The 12,813-nt window shown below is 55.7% G+C and overlaps 6 protein-coding genes across 6 annotated transcripts; 3 read left to right on the forward strand and 3 right to left on the reverse strand.

Annotated features, from left to right (window-relative positions):
- Positions 1–787: 787 nt before the first annotated feature.
- On the reverse strand, positions 788–1,163 carry K437DRAFT_216662 (uncharacterized protein; the record flags this gene model as incomplete). Its single annotated transcript, XM_013386947.1, has 2 exons — positions 788–931; positions 1,011–1,163. Coding segments are annotated over 2 exons (297 nt in total), but the record flags the coding sequence as incomplete, so codon positions are not given.
- Positions 1,164–5,961: 4,798 nt separating this feature from the next.
- K437DRAFT_151288 (ras-domain-containing protein) lies at positions 5,962–7,107 on the forward strand. The gene is made up of 3 exons (XM_013386948.1): positions 5,962–6,187; positions 6,254–6,678; positions 6,756–7,107. The coding sequence occupies exons 1-3, from the start codon at positions 6,049–6,051 to the stop codon at positions 6,969–6,971; spliced, it is 780 nt and encodes a 259-aa protein (XP_013242402.1). The 5' UTR covers positions 5,962–6,048; the 3' UTR covers positions 6,972–7,107.
- Positions 7,108–7,272: 165 nt separating this feature from the next.
- On the reverse strand, positions 7,273–7,836 carry K437DRAFT_151292 (uncharacterized protein). The gene has a single exon (XM_013386949.1). The coding sequence runs from the start codon at positions 7,773–7,775 to the stop codon at positions 7,461–7,463; it is 315 nt and encodes a 104-aa protein (XP_013242403.1). The 5' UTR covers positions 7,776–7,836; the 3' UTR covers positions 7,273–7,460.
- Positions 7,837–8,181: 345 nt separating this feature from the next.
- K437DRAFT_257436 (Thioesterase/thiol ester dehydrase-isomerase) lies at positions 8,182–10,168 on the forward strand. Its single transcript, XM_013386950.1, has 7 exons — positions 8,182–8,535; positions 8,621–8,718; positions 8,794–8,966; positions 9,033–9,465; positions 9,529–9,678; positions 9,758–9,879; positions 9,959–10,168. The coding sequence occupies exons 1-7, from the start codon at positions 8,375–8,377 to the stop codon at positions 10,115–10,117; spliced, it is 1,296 nt and encodes a 431-aa protein (XP_013242404.1). The 5' UTR covers positions 8,182–8,374; the 3' UTR covers positions 10,118–10,168.
- Positions 10,121–10,924, reverse strand: K437DRAFT_257437 (arp2/3 complex subunit). The gene is made up of 4 exons (XM_013386951.1): positions 10,693–10,924; positions 10,532–10,604; positions 10,290–10,466; positions 10,121–10,220 (listed from the first exon to the last, which is right to left on the reverse strand). Exons 1-4 carry the CDS (start codon positions 10,839–10,841, stop codon positions 10,158–10,160), a joined length of 462 nt encoding a protein of 153 aa, XP_013242405.1. The 5' UTR covers positions 10,842–10,924; the 3' UTR covers positions 10,121–10,157.
- A 1,171-nt stretch (positions 10,925–12,095) lies between these two features.
- On the forward strand, positions 12,096–12,517 carry K437DRAFT_225587 (RNA-binding domain-containing protein; the record flags this gene model as incomplete). The annotated part of the gene is made up of 2 exons (XM_013386952.1): positions 12,096–12,182; positions 12,257–12,517. Coding segments are annotated over 2 exons (348 nt in total), but the record flags the coding sequence as incomplete, so codon positions are not given.
- Positions 12,518–12,813: the final 296 nt, after the last annotated feature.

The following is a 12,813-nucleotide window of genomic DNA, read 5'->3' on the forward strand; positions in this document are numbered from 1 at the left end:
GATGCTACAATTTGTTGAGGTTGACCCGAGCGAGCTCCAGCGGGCCCTATGGGAGCGCCCAGAACACTGGCATTACGAGGCCTTGCCGTGCCAGGAACGACAGGCTGAGGAGCGCCGATGGGAGCCGCACGACGACTGCCTGCGACCGGTGAAGGGTGAGGGGGCGCTTGCCGCTGTTTTTCGGCAGCTGCGCGCGCCTCCTTGTCCTTCCGAGCCTGTTCAGAAGCGGCAGATGCCTTGCGCGCTTCCTCAACTTCTTTGGCTTTGCGTTCGCGCTCTTCGCGCTCTTTCTGTTCCTTGGCACGCTTGGCCTCCTCTTCTTTCGCTTTACGCTCGCGCTCCTTGACTTCCTTTGCGTCACGCTCCTGCTTAGCCTTTTCCTCCCTTTCCCTCTTCTTGCGCTCGCGTTCGGCTTCCTTGGCTCGCTCTTCTTCCAGACGCTTGCGCTTTTCTTCCTCCTTTCGCACCTTCTCTTCTTCCTTCGCACGTCGCTCAGCCTCACGCTTGGCTCTGAGTTCTTCCTGCTGCTTGAGATGCTCCTGCCGGTGTTTTTCTGCTTTGGCTCTGGCGGCGGCCTCTTCAGCAGCCTTCTCCTGCTCCTTCTTGAGCCTCTCTGCCTCCTTCTGCTCTTTCTGTTGCCTGCGGAAGATTGAAAAGGCTTGAATCAGCCGTGCTCTCCAAGAAAAAAATCCCGTACAAGGATAACTCACTTCTTCTTGTCCTTCTTGCGTTGATTCTCCTTAGCTCTCTTGGCCTCTTTGTCCTTCTCTTTGTTCTCCTCCTCTTCAAGCTCGCGGAGCAGCTCAAGCTGGCGGTCCTGCGCGACCCTCTCCCTGTATGCTTGCAGGACACGCTGTTCGAACATGCGGGCTGCAAAGATCTGGAACATCCTTCGACCTTCCTCCATGCGCTGCTCCTCAGTAATGAGCTCCTACAGGCGAATTCGGTCAAAAGTTCAGTCAGCAAAATTTCCCACTTCCAGGTCTGTCCAGCATCGTGGATGCGCTCACATCCTCTTCTTCCTCTTCATCGAGGTCGTCTTCGTCCTCATCATCATAATCCTCGTCTCCATCGAGATCATCGTCATAGTCGTCGTCCCGATCGCGAAGTTCAGCGGAGATCTCAGCCTCGCGCTGCATGCGCCTGTTGGCCAGCTGCTCCATCATCTCAAGGAACTTTTGCCCGTCATTCTTGAGCAAGTCATCGGCGACGGTGAGGATACCTCCTAGGTAGGAACCGGTCCGAGCAAAAGAGGTGCCGTGCAAAAGGGATGGCGAGCCGAACGGATGTGGAAGAGAACAGCGAGCGGGGGATCATGTGTGAGCATAGCGAAGGCAGCATCACACATATCGCCAACGAGGGAACGACAAGGCAAAGAGGGAGAGGGAACGACCGAGAATCATGTTAGTCATGCTTTAGCAAAGCACACGCACAAGTAGACGGATTGCGGAAGCGGAGGCAGAGTGGAGGAGGTATAGGGGGATTGGGGAAGGCGTGGCAGGGGAAAAGGAAACGCACCTTTGACTGTGACAGTGGAGCCAGGACCAAAGAACTCATTGCCCTGATTGCTTTGGTTGTTGCCTCCTGCCATGCCAGCTTTGGCGCCGGCTGCGCCTTTCTTGCCTGTGGTAGGCGCAGGTGGAGCTGGCGCGTTGCCCGTCGCGCCATTCCCACCGCCAGCGCCGGAGTTAACGCTTGCCTTGCCGTCGGTCCCGGCTTTGTGACCATGGTGATGGTGACCCGGTCCGTGGTGATGATGGTGATGGTGATGATGGTGGTGGTGACCGTCCTCGTCGAGATCATCCTCTTCATCGTCGAGGTCATCTTCATCCTCGTCAAGGTCGTCCTCTTCGTCGACGACATCATCCTCATCCTCGTCATCGTAATCCTCATCGTCGTACTCTTCGTCGTCCAGATCGTCATCATCGTACACGTCGTCATCGATGGGAGTCTGCGAGAGAGCATCGTTTGCACCTGGCTTTTTGTACGGCGGTACGCCTGTCGACACAGCCGAGTGCGGGGAGGTAGACGGCACAGCGTTGGCCCGCGTGTTCTTACCGACCGCAGCGGCCGCAGTGGCAGTCGCTTGCGGCTTCTTGTTCCCTGCTACTGCGGCTGCTGTTCTCGCCGAGGGCGGATGCAACGGATCGCCACCGACGACGGCGCCATTGCTGTCGAGCGCTATGCTACCCGGGAATGGGCCAGGGCCAGGCGGAGGCTCTACCTTTCCGCCACTCTTGACGTAGCGCTGCTGCAGGCCAGCATACTGCTCCAGCTCGTCATAATACGAGGCGTAGAGCACTTCGAGCTCTTCCTCAATGGACGACCGCTTGCGCCCGCATACACCACAGGTGCACAGATGCTTTTGCTGCTCTTTGATCTTCTTGAGCACCGCATCCTTCTCAAGCTTGACCAAGTCGCGCCGATCCCTTTCCTTGAGACCGAGCCAGAAGTCTTTAATCTTCTCGCGTTCTTCTGCACTACTCGTAGACCACAGCCGATTGTTCCCCACAGCGCCGGTCGATGAGCGAGGGAGGCCACCGCCGCCGCTGCCACCAGTACCCCCACCAGAGGTGCTGGTTGAGTCACGCTGATGACCGACCCCAGCGCCTCCGCCTGGTGCAGCATTGCTGCCCTTGGGTGGAGCCGCAGCCGCGTTATTCGCAGCAGCCGGCCGCTTGCCGGCTGCGTTGGAGCTGGCGCTGCTCGTTTTTGCCGCAGTATTGTTCGCCGGCTGCTTGCCATTCACATTTACAGGTGGCGCACTGTTGCTAAACGACATGGGCTGCTTGCCTGCCGCTCGCGACGATGGCGGCGGAGGCACTACTGCCTGTGTCTGTGGCGCAGAGGCTGGCAGCGGACGAAGGGCAGACTGCTGAACCTGGCTTTGTCGCGGATTGGTAGGCCGCGTTCGTGCAGGAGCGAGGGGCTCTGCAGGTAGCGCGGGCGGCGAAAGGCCATCCTCGGGATGCCCTCCTCCCCCACCGCCACCGGACTTCTTCTTCTTTTTTTTCTTTTTGTTCTTGCTTGATGTGGTTGTTCCACCTTCAGCAGAAGGCAGGGCGTTGCCAGCATCTTGCCCTTCTCTTACCTGCTGCTGGCCGCCAGTAGGAGGCCGAGCATCGCGCTCAGCAGGCGCGGGGAGAAAGTCCTCGTCGTCTACGTCTTCCTCGTCGCTGTAGTAGTCATCGTCGTAATGACCTTCATCGTCGTAGTCCTCTTCGTCATCGAGATCGTCCTCGTTCCGCGGCAAGACGCCATTGACAGACGCGCCTAGATGCGGCTGAAGCGGCAGCCTCATTTGGTCCGGGTGCATGGCAAGGTCGGCAAAGATGCTCGGATCGAACGGCAGTGGTGGGTACGGCTGCTGCTGTTGTCCTCCGTTCGCTGCTGCAGAACCATTAGAGGTTGTCAACCCGGCATTCGTAGCTGCGCTGGCAAGCGCAGCGGCCGCTGCGGCAGCGTTGGGGAACTGTTGCTGCAGGTGCCGTTGGCTCGCATGAGCAGCCTGTGCGAGCTGCTGGGCGACAGCGATCATAGCTTGCGTCGAAGCTTGTCTTTGCGCATCCGTCGGGGCCGCAGCTGCACCACTGCTGTCCGCGCTCTTAGCTGCACCGCCAGCGGCGTTGGCAGCAATCGGCTGGAATTGACCAAGCGGCAGTGCGTTGCGGATGAAGGTCCGCAGGTGCGGCGGAAGACTCATCCAGTAGTCGTCATCGTCCGGGATGCTCGCTGGATCTTTCTCGATGCGCCGGTACAGGTCGGAAGCGGTCTGCAGCAGATCGGCTTGTGTCTGTTGCACAGCGTGTGCAGCGTTCTGGATGCGCTCAATCGAAGAGGCAGAAAAGTTGAAGGTTGCCGGCGCTTGTGTGCCGTTTGGCATGGTCAGTGTGCCGACACCCATCCCAAGCGGCAGCTGTCGAGAGTGGATGCCAAACATGGTTGCGAATTCAAAGAGCATAATTGGAAAAGGCAACAGGAAAGAGATGTTGAAAAGCGTGAGCTACCAGCTTTCAATTGAGGACGCAGGATGTGGGCGATCAAGTCCGGTGGCTGAGGTCCTTGGAATCGAGCCTTCCTTCTTCCCCCCAAAATGCGCACGAGTCAGCCGAAGGTCCAAATACCACTCACGTTTTGCAGTTGGTCGCCACCTGGAAGGGAGGAAATTTGGTGCTCTCCAGTAGCAGGAGAAGCAATAGCTGAGAGGCCACGGCTGTTGACAATGTCCTGATCGACCGGAGAAGAAACTGCAGCGCTGTCGTGCCCAGTCGAGCTCTTGGCTTTTACCTTCTTCTTTTTGTTCTTCTTTGCTGCTGCTGCTGCTGTCGCAGCTGCAGTTGTAGTTCCGTTGAGTGCGCTCATGTTAGAGCGATGGACCGAGCAACAGCGCTAACCGCAGGAGTTGCAGTCGTGATGGAGAGGGGGGCTGTCGTGTGCAACCCTTCCCAGAGTAGGTGCGATCGGAGATCGAGTCCACTCCTGCCCGCAAAGAAATAGGCGGCAAGTTTGCGTGTCCTACCTGGCTCTCCCGAGCCTCGGCGGGCTATGGCTGTTCTTGCAAGCTAGTACTATATCGAATGTGTTGTGCAAAATCGGAGCGGGTGAGCGGGAAGGAATTGAAACGAACGAGAACAGAGGCTGCCGAGGGGTCACCTCCGCCTTTCCTCTCGGCACTCCACACCTTCCTTCTCTGGGCCTCACCGCGTTGATGATGGTCGCTGGTCACCCTGTGTGTATGTGTTCCAGCACACAAGACTCAGGCTAGCAGTTGTGCAGCATGAATCTGGACGATTGCAAGGATGGACCTGTTGAACATCAGAAGGGGCTGTGGAGGGAAGGGAGCACCAGCCATCCACACATGCAGATACAATCCTCCGATGCCGGCGCGATGGCCCACCACCCTCACATCTGCACACTGCGCACACGGTATACCGCACAACTTCAGTCCTGGCGGAAACACACACCAATGTCACACACACACCCCTCTCACCAAGAACAACAATTCTCTCGCACATGCGCTCGCTCGTACATCCCAATCATCTCAGCTGGACTTCATTTGACTCACCCCTTCACACTCACGGCGCACAGTGTGCCATCGTTGGACGAGCCAACGAACTGCAAATCATATGGAGACACCTGTCTTTTGGGATTCAGATGAGGCAATTCGACGACCCCAAGAGGACAGTACATACAGGCGGGTCGAGTGAGCCAACCCATTTATTTTTAATTCCTTGGGTCTGTTGGGACGAGCGGAAGTGCCGATCTCTGCTGAGCATGCTGCCTGGTGCCAAGATCGAAAATCCAATCTTTTTTATGCGATCGCACCAGCGCGCCGTTTGAGTACCTACGCACCCACTGACGAAGCGGCTCGTCTTGAATCGATGCTTTATGTAGCTCACAATCCATCATCTTTCGGCTCCATACATATGCCTGTATAACCGGACTGCGAAGAGCCAAGGCGCATTGAGAATCGATTTGCCAAATGGAAGGGATTGAACTTTTACGGAGTGCGTCCAGCTATGTGAGGCTCTGCCTGCGTGCACTCATGCCAGACGCCACACGCACCTGAGAGACTGAGTGGCACGTAAGGAAGGTCACGTGTGTGGTAGTGACATGCGCGCCACTGCAGGGCTCGTCGCAGTTGTGCGCGGTGCATGCCTGTCCTTTTGCGGCTCCCTCAGCGCACAGCTGCGAATTGATCAGCCGGCTGGCACTTGGCACCTTTCACTTCCCAAGGCCAGCATCATCTCCGTCGAGCTCCCCTTATCGCTCGCTATTCGACAGGGAACAGACACAGGCGGATTTCACCGCGGAGCGAACCCTCTTTTCCTTCATCCTTGGGAACTGGCTTTGGCAATCCCGGGTGGACGCTGAGCTGGGAGACGGTCTCCAGAACGCGCCTGGCCCGCTCATCCACCTGCCCAGGTCACATCGCACAAGAAAAGTGTGGAGTCAAAGGAGGATTCAAGTGTACAATTGGCTTTCAGGCAAAGGGAGATCATACTACCCTGACGATCGATCGTCGCCATCGTCCTTCGGCGAGCTGCTATGCCACCTCAACCTGTACGACGCAAGACGGTTATCGTCGGCGACGGTGCCTGCGGCAAGACATCGCTTCTATGCGTCTTTGCGCTTGGGGAATTTCCACAGGAGTATCAGCCGACCATATTTGAAAATTATGTTGCAGGTGCGGCGAGTGTCTCAACACCACTTAAGTTCCTGCCACTCATTGTACATCCTTTGTCCTCTCTAGAAATCCGCTTAGACGGAAAGCCGGTCCTGCTCGCGCTCTGGGACACAGCAGGGCAAGAGGAGTACGAGCGCTTGCGTCCTCTGAGCTACTCACATGCGCACGTCATCTTGATCGCATTCAGCATCGACACGCCAGATAGTTTGGAGAATGTGCGCTACAAGTGGAACGAAGAGGTGCGACAGATTTGTGGAAGGCAAATCCCCGTCATTCTCGTCGGCTGCAAGCGGGATCTTCGGGATGACGCCGAGGCCAAGGCCAAGGCGGCAGTGGTGGCAGATTCTTTACAATCAAATGGAGCAGGCGCGCCGCCGGACTTGGATTGGCAAAAGAATTTTGTCTCAAAACGACAGGGAGTCGAGATGGCAAACTCGATAGGCGCACGTGTGTACCTCGAGACATCTGCTCTCAAAAACGATGGTGTTGATGTGAGTACAGATACATGGAAACGAATGATCCCCAATTATACGCTGATGCGAATAGACGCGCCAATCATATATCACAGGCGGTCTTCGAAGCAGCCACTCGCGCAGCGATGCTCGTACGCGACTCAGAGGCCAGCACAGGTGGCGGAGGCAGAGTTCGAGATGCGGACGGCGGCATGGGGGGCCTGAGTGCAGGAGGTACAGGCGGCGAAAAGCACCGAACAGGCGGGGATCCCCGTGGCGGAAGACGGAAAGGGCACGATGATGTAGGCGGGTGTAGATGCGTCATCTTGTAGGATTCGCTCTTCGGAACGGAAAGACCTCCACAGCTCACTGGCAGAAACCACTCGCTCTTCTCTTTGCAATATTCTAAACCATCGCGCCACCTGCTCACCCGTTTCAATCCCATCGATTCATCCAACAAGCGACTGCAGGCACCCCCGACAAGCACCTGCCCAACCTAAGACGGACGTTCCCCAAACGAAGACCAACATGATGCAACGCAAAGAACGAACTTTCCTACACCTTTCAAGGGTCACTCGCTCCACATATATCTTCAAAATTCCAGATGATGCTTACAAGCCATGGCGCACGACATATAGCGCCCTGCCTAGAGTTAGACATGTACCCACCCATGCATCCACAGAGGTCAGAGATCCAGCATTTGCAGGTAACATCTTTCAACGATACTCATTTCCCATATCAAATTCGTTGCGATTGCAAGTCACGAATTCGCAAGTTGGACTTCTGTACATAATTCTTCCATGGCCTGACAGGCCGGCAATTTACAGCAATATCTGAAAGACCCATCTCTGCTGGTGCTGGTGCTGATGCTGATGCTGCTTCTGCCGCCGCCGCGTCCAGCTAACCGGTAAGCTTTCTCTTTTCGTATTACCATGGCTACGGACAGCGGGAAAGGGCAGATACCAGCTTTCGCTTACAAGCTTCACCATTTGTCGATTGTCCTTTATCAAATATATGGTTGCCATCACCATGAGGTTACTAAGAGAACGATGAAGTTGCTGAAAGACCAAATAGCACAGTGATCGTCCAGCGTCCTTAGGCTGGACTCCGGAGGCGGCTTGTGACCCAAGTCGCATGTTGGTCGAACATTGGGATCTTATTTACAATTTCGAAGCTCGATTAGATTTTGGATTTCTGATGAGCAGATTTCAAGAGTTCTGGATAGTGAGAGGGTGAGAGACAAAATGCGGCCGTGAAAAGGCGTCGCCAGCCGTGCGAGCACCGTTCATTGCCCCACGTCGCCATTTGATTCTGGGGGGGGGGGGCATTCTCGATATTACAGATTGACAGGGATATCCACCTATATGCGGTCTGCGGGTCACATCTATGCATCTATCTGAAGCTCTGAAAACAACACGCGAAGCTCACGAAAGTAAGATCAAGGCATGACGGTGTTTAGACAGCTGGCACGGCTTGCCGGCTCCAGTCGAGCTCAAGTGACCACGAGCGCGGTAGCAAGCGCCATCCGAAATTATCGGTTCTCCGTTCAAGCGCGACGGCATTTCGGCGCATCGTCGCCACTGGCATCTGCTCCTGTTTCGGGAGAGGGCCTAGCAGAGATAAACAACCTTATTTCGATTGTGAATTGCGGTCACAAGGCGACAAAGATGCCCAGTAAGCACCCTCGCTTTAAGGATTGATCACCGTGCCGATGTTTCTTGATGATTGTCCTTGAATGGCAGCGCGACTGGCACCGGTTTCCACATGGGCCGATCACAGGCGTGAAATGGGTAAGGGATCGAAAGCGGACTATGGTATCAGCTCCACAGAGCTCAGCGAAGCCGTCAAGCACTTTGAAGCGACACAACTCAAGCCCAAGCGCATGCAGGAGAGGTGCGCAACACAAGAATGCATGTGTGCTTAACATTCCTCCATCCCCCAGCCGTTGCTGATACAATCTTCTACCTACCTGTCCGCACAGCTTGGTAGAGTTGCACTTGAATTTTTCTAAAGACCCCGACCTTCTCGAGCGTTATATCGCCACGTCTGGAGCAATTCGAATGGGGAAGATATTCGAAGGTGCGCGATCTCCCGAAATCGATTCTTCTCCACCGTAGCCTATCTGACGCTGTCTCCACCCTCGTGTGTTCACAGATCTGGACACACTTGCAGGAGCGGCATCGTACATGCACGTGCTTGGCCACTTGCCCATTAGGAAAGACAGAGCGTCGCCGCTCTTCATCGTTACTGCATCGGTCGACCGTCTCGATTTGGTGAAGCCGCTCGTCATCACTTCGGACTACCGTCTAACGGGGTCGGTTATATATGTGAGGGAATACCTGCGCGAAAGTTACAAGCCTCTTCTGACAAAATGGAACTTCACGTACTCCCAGGTCGGTTCCTCCTCCATGGAAGTTCTCGTTGCCATCGAAGAAATCAAGGCGGACAGTTCGCCGTCTGAGATCTGCCTGACTGGTCGCTTTACCATGGCCGCACGCAATGCCGCGACCCTCAGGTCGCAAAGAATCGCGCCGCTTCAACTTGAGACCAAGGCAGAAGAGCGCCTCTTCCAACTCGGGCAACAGCACAAGATGCACAAGCAGCAGAGTTCTGCGACGTCGTTGGAAAGGTCATCGCCAACGGAAGAGGAGGCGCTCTTGCTCCATGATGTATTTCTGCGCGATCGAAACGCCCTCACAGCCTCTGCTGCAAAAGCGATCATCTTGGGAAGCAGCGCAAAGATGATGGGGAGCGAGGAGGAGGTTGTCTCCCTTTCTTCGACTATGCACTCTAGCACACTGCACATGCACCCGCAGCAGGCCAATGGTGAGTGGTGCATTTTCTTGCAAAGGCCGAAGAATCGAATTAACATTAGGTGCCATCCTTTAGTGCACTTGAATGTTTTTGGCGGCGTGCTTATGCGGCATTGTTACGAGCTAGGCTGGATTACGGCTTCCATCTTTGCGAACGCGCCTGTCGAATTCCTTGCGCTGGACGCACTGAGCTTCCACAGCCCAGTCCCCATCGGCGCTGTCCTTAGTGAGTGCCCGCGTGTTGATCGACGCGGCGGTCCTCGCTGCTACTGAAGCGTGCTTTCGTTCCGAAATGATCTTTGAAGATATGACAAGCACAGTCACGTACACATCTCAAGGAGAGGAGAAGGAGAATGCCGTGGCAGCTGTTAATGTAGTCGCTGAAATTGTGGATATCGAGAGTGGCAAGCGAAAGAAAAGCAACACGGTAGGTTCCCTCGTCACACTTTTCAGGTCACTTTCGGAGTTGAGAGTTCAACTTCGTTCACCTTTGCGCACGTATGCAGTTTCATTTCTCCTTCTCTGTTGGGCAGACAAAACGGCGAGTGTCACCTCTGACTTACGCGGATGCCATAGAATGGCTTGAATCAAGGCGACGGGTTCAGATAGGAGATCAGCTTCGCGAAGAATTCAAGGCTTCTGCGATTTCTCCTACTGTAACATAGCAGGTGTCATAAGGATGGTTGTAATCCAGGCATCAATTTATTACAGATCCCTTCGATCAGTCATGACCCGTACAATGCATCCGGTCCCCGCTGCTTCCGTCAGCTGCGGATGGCAGTGACGCCGTAGATCAGCATCGGTGTCGGGACACGTGGGCCCATCCGTGCAACTCACTCGTTCATGCCAATTCAAGAGGATGGCGCTGTTACCGCTTTCTGGATGTGAGAGACCCTTGTAGATATATGCCATAAGATGATCTTGCTCCTCGATCGAGAGCGCCTTTACGATGCCCGCAATCTCGGTCGAGCGTGTCGAATTCAGAATGTCCATCAGGGTGTTCAAGTTGAGGTTCTGCAATGCAGGGAAGGTTCACAGTCAAAGACGATCGGGTCTGTACAAAGGCGTTTCATTCTCACCTTTGCTTCTGTTGCATCGCGGCCGAATGGGGGATCTGCAAGGATCAAAGACAGTGCGCTCTTTGCGTCACCTCTGGATGGCGCGATAGGTAGAAAAGATAAGTCTCGCATCAGCCGCGCGGCTGGCTGCGAATTACCCAGACGCATGGACACGATCTCACCTTGCCATCAAGCTACGAGTCTCCTGAGCATTGCCTTGGACGAGCGCCAGCAATTCTTGTCCGGACCGAGGATCCGGGTCGACCAGCTCCTCGTCCAGCAGTACATCCTCATCGTACTGGTCGATGTTGATCTTGCGGAAATCCTCCATCTCGTCCGAACCAGCTGCCAAACGTTGCGCTATTTCCCTACTAATGATAACAGCCTGTTCTCTGCGTGCAAGCCTGTACGATTATCGCCCAGAGATTATGCCCAATTGAGAAGGCCATCCACATGGAGCTCCATGCAGGTGTAGCACGCTAGATGCTGCTGTGCCTGGGATGGCCGTGCGCATATCCTTGTGCGTGGATTTACACACACCAGTTTCATGTAAGTTCAATCGCCCACTGGCACACAACTCATGCATTCGAAGAGCCATTGACAAAAGCACAACGCGCGCGCTTCTTTCGCATATCCACTCCCTACATCTGCTTCCCTTCTTCCCACCCGACCTCTTCAGGACACCCTTTGGACTAGCATCCATCCTCAAACCTCGAGAAGAAGGACAACACAACAATGGCAGACGGTACGTGTACGCTCTCCGGCACCCCCAACACACCCTTTCGCTTCCCATTCTCGCTTTTCGGGTCGGTTCGATATGTGCGGTTTGACTGGCAGGAGGGGACGGTGGAATCCGGCAGCAGCGGCATTAGTAGCAGCTCGGTACTGTCCAGCACTGCCGGCTCGGCCCACTCTTGAGCAATCGCTGGTTAGCGGGGGGTCAGATGAGTCCGCTGTTCTGTCCTTGCTGCCGCGTTGTCTTCAGCAATGAGGACATGGACAAGATGGCACGGATTCAGATGCACAGCCAAGCCGCTGTGTCAGCCCCCGCTTCCGGCTTGCCAGCCTTTTGTCATTGGCGGAGCAGCTTTGTTCAACCCATTGTGTTCTTCGACAATGTCCTGTGGAGCACCATTCATGTGACGATGCATTGGACACTTCGGCTTATTTGCGTCCGTCCTCGCCGCTTGACTGCATCTCGGCATGCTTACCACTATTCGCCTCTCTTCATCCCTTCCCCAACACCTTCCATCTCCCACCAACCGGCTTTGTGATCTTCGGCCCCTGATTTGATGGTGTTATGCTCTGGTATGTTCATGTGACCGATATTGATTAAATTGATCTAGCAGCAGACATCAACGGAAGTGGATGGAGTCCTGGCGGTGCTGTCGACCACGGCAGCACCCCTCCCCGCCGAGAGAGAAGCCTCAGCCCACGCCGCGAGGATCGTGATGCGGAAAACAATGACAGGGGTAGGAACCGGGACCGCGGTCGGTGAGCTTGCACGACGTGACCGCTTGTCCCAGCGTAGAATACCAGCTGAGTTCCATCTGCTGCCTCCAGCCCAAACGACAGCGGCGACAACAACCCTGGCAATAACTTGCACGTCAGTGGTGTCTCCAACCGCCTCGACGACAGAGCTCTGGAGGAGGCTTTCTCCAAGTTTGGTAAGGTGAGCCACAAATCGCCATTTTAGTGGCAGCGCAAATCGGCAAATACTAACATGCACCCATTTTGAATATGCAGGTCCAAAAGGCGCAGGTCATGTACGACCCTCACACTCGCGAGCCGCGTGGTTTCGCTTTTGTGACGATGGAGACCGCTGAGGAGGCTGATGCCGCCGTTGAAGGTATGAACGGTACCGAGCTCTCTGGCCGTGTCCTCAGCGTTCAAAAGGCCCGCAGAGGCCGTGCTCGCACGCCTACTCCAGGTCGCTACCACGGCCCGCCCAAGAGTAAGTTTCTACCCGGCTTCGTTACCCCCATGGCTATCTTTGCCAGCGACTGACCACGGAATCAAACATTACGCGCATCGTAGGGGAGGGCGACGTTCGTGGCCCTCCGCCCCGTGGTGGCGGTCACTACGACCGTTACGGCCCGCCTCGTGACTACGACCGATATGGCCCGCCTCGCGACTACCCGCCTCCTCGCGACTACGACCGCTACGGCCCTCCCCCTCCTCGTGACTACGACCGGCATGGTGGTGGCCACGGCCCTCCTCCACCTCGCGACTACCCTCCGCCTCCTCGCATGGGTGGATACGGTGGCCCTCCTAGGGACTACTCCCCCCCTCGTCGGGCCCCG

Source organism: Tilletiaria anomala (genome assembly GCF_000711695.1).
Source record: "Tilletiaria anomala UBC 951 chromosome Unknown K437scaffold_60, whole genome shotgun sequence".
In the NCBI taxonomy this organism is placed as follows: domain Eukaryota; kingdom Fungi; phylum Basidiomycota; class Exobasidiomycetes; order Georgefischeriales; family Tilletiariaceae; genus Tilletiaria; species Tilletiaria anomala.

What these genes read in the sequence shown, in the direction of transcription:
- K437DRAFT_257436 (XM_013386950.1), top strand. Translation starts at nt 8,375, where the DNA reads ATGGCAGCGCGACTGGCACCGGTTTCCACATGGGCCGATCACAGGCGT. An exon ending in AATGGGGAAGATATTCGAAG is followed by an intron (nt 8,719 to 8,793) that starts GTGCGCGATCTC and finishes GTGTGTTCACAG; the next exon opens with ATCTGGACACACTTGCAGGA. An exon ending in GCACCCGCAGCAGGCCAATG is followed by an intron (nt 9,466 to 9,528) that starts GTGAGTGGTGCA and finishes GCCATCCTTTAG; the next exon opens with TGCACTTGAATGTTTTTGGC.
- K437DRAFT_151292 (XM_013386949.1), bottom strand. Translation starts at nt 7,775, where the DNA reads ATGCGACTTGGGTCACAAGCCGCCTCCGGAGTCCAGCCTAAGGACGCT.
- K437DRAFT_151288 (XM_013386948.1), top strand. Translation starts at nt 6,049, where the DNA reads ATGCCACCTCAACCTGTACGACGCAAGACGGTTATCGTCGGCGACGGT. An exon ending in ATTTGAAAATTATGTTGCAG is followed by an intron (nt 6,188 to 6,253) that starts GTGCGGCGAGTG and finishes TGTCCTCTCTAG; the next exon opens with AAATCCGCTTAGACGGAAAG. An exon ending in TCAAAAACGATGGTGTTGAT is followed by an intron (nt 6,679 to 6,755) that starts GTGAGTACAGAT and finishes CATATATCACAG; the next exon opens with GCGGTCTTCGAAGCAGCCAC.
- K437DRAFT_257437 (XM_013386951.1), bottom strand. Translation starts at nt 10,841, where the DNA reads ATGGAGGATTTCCGCAAGATCAACATCGACCAGTACGATGAGGATGTA. An exon ending in GCGATGCAACAGAAGCAAAG is followed by an intron (nt 10,467 to 10,531) that starts GTGAGAATGAAA and finishes CCTGCATTGCAG; the next exon opens with AACCTCAACTTGAACACCCT. An exon ending in TCTTGAATTGGCATGAACGA is followed by an intron (nt 10,221 to 10,289) that starts GTGAGTTGCACG and finishes TGCCATCCGCAG; the next exon opens with CTGACGGAAGCAGCGGGGAC.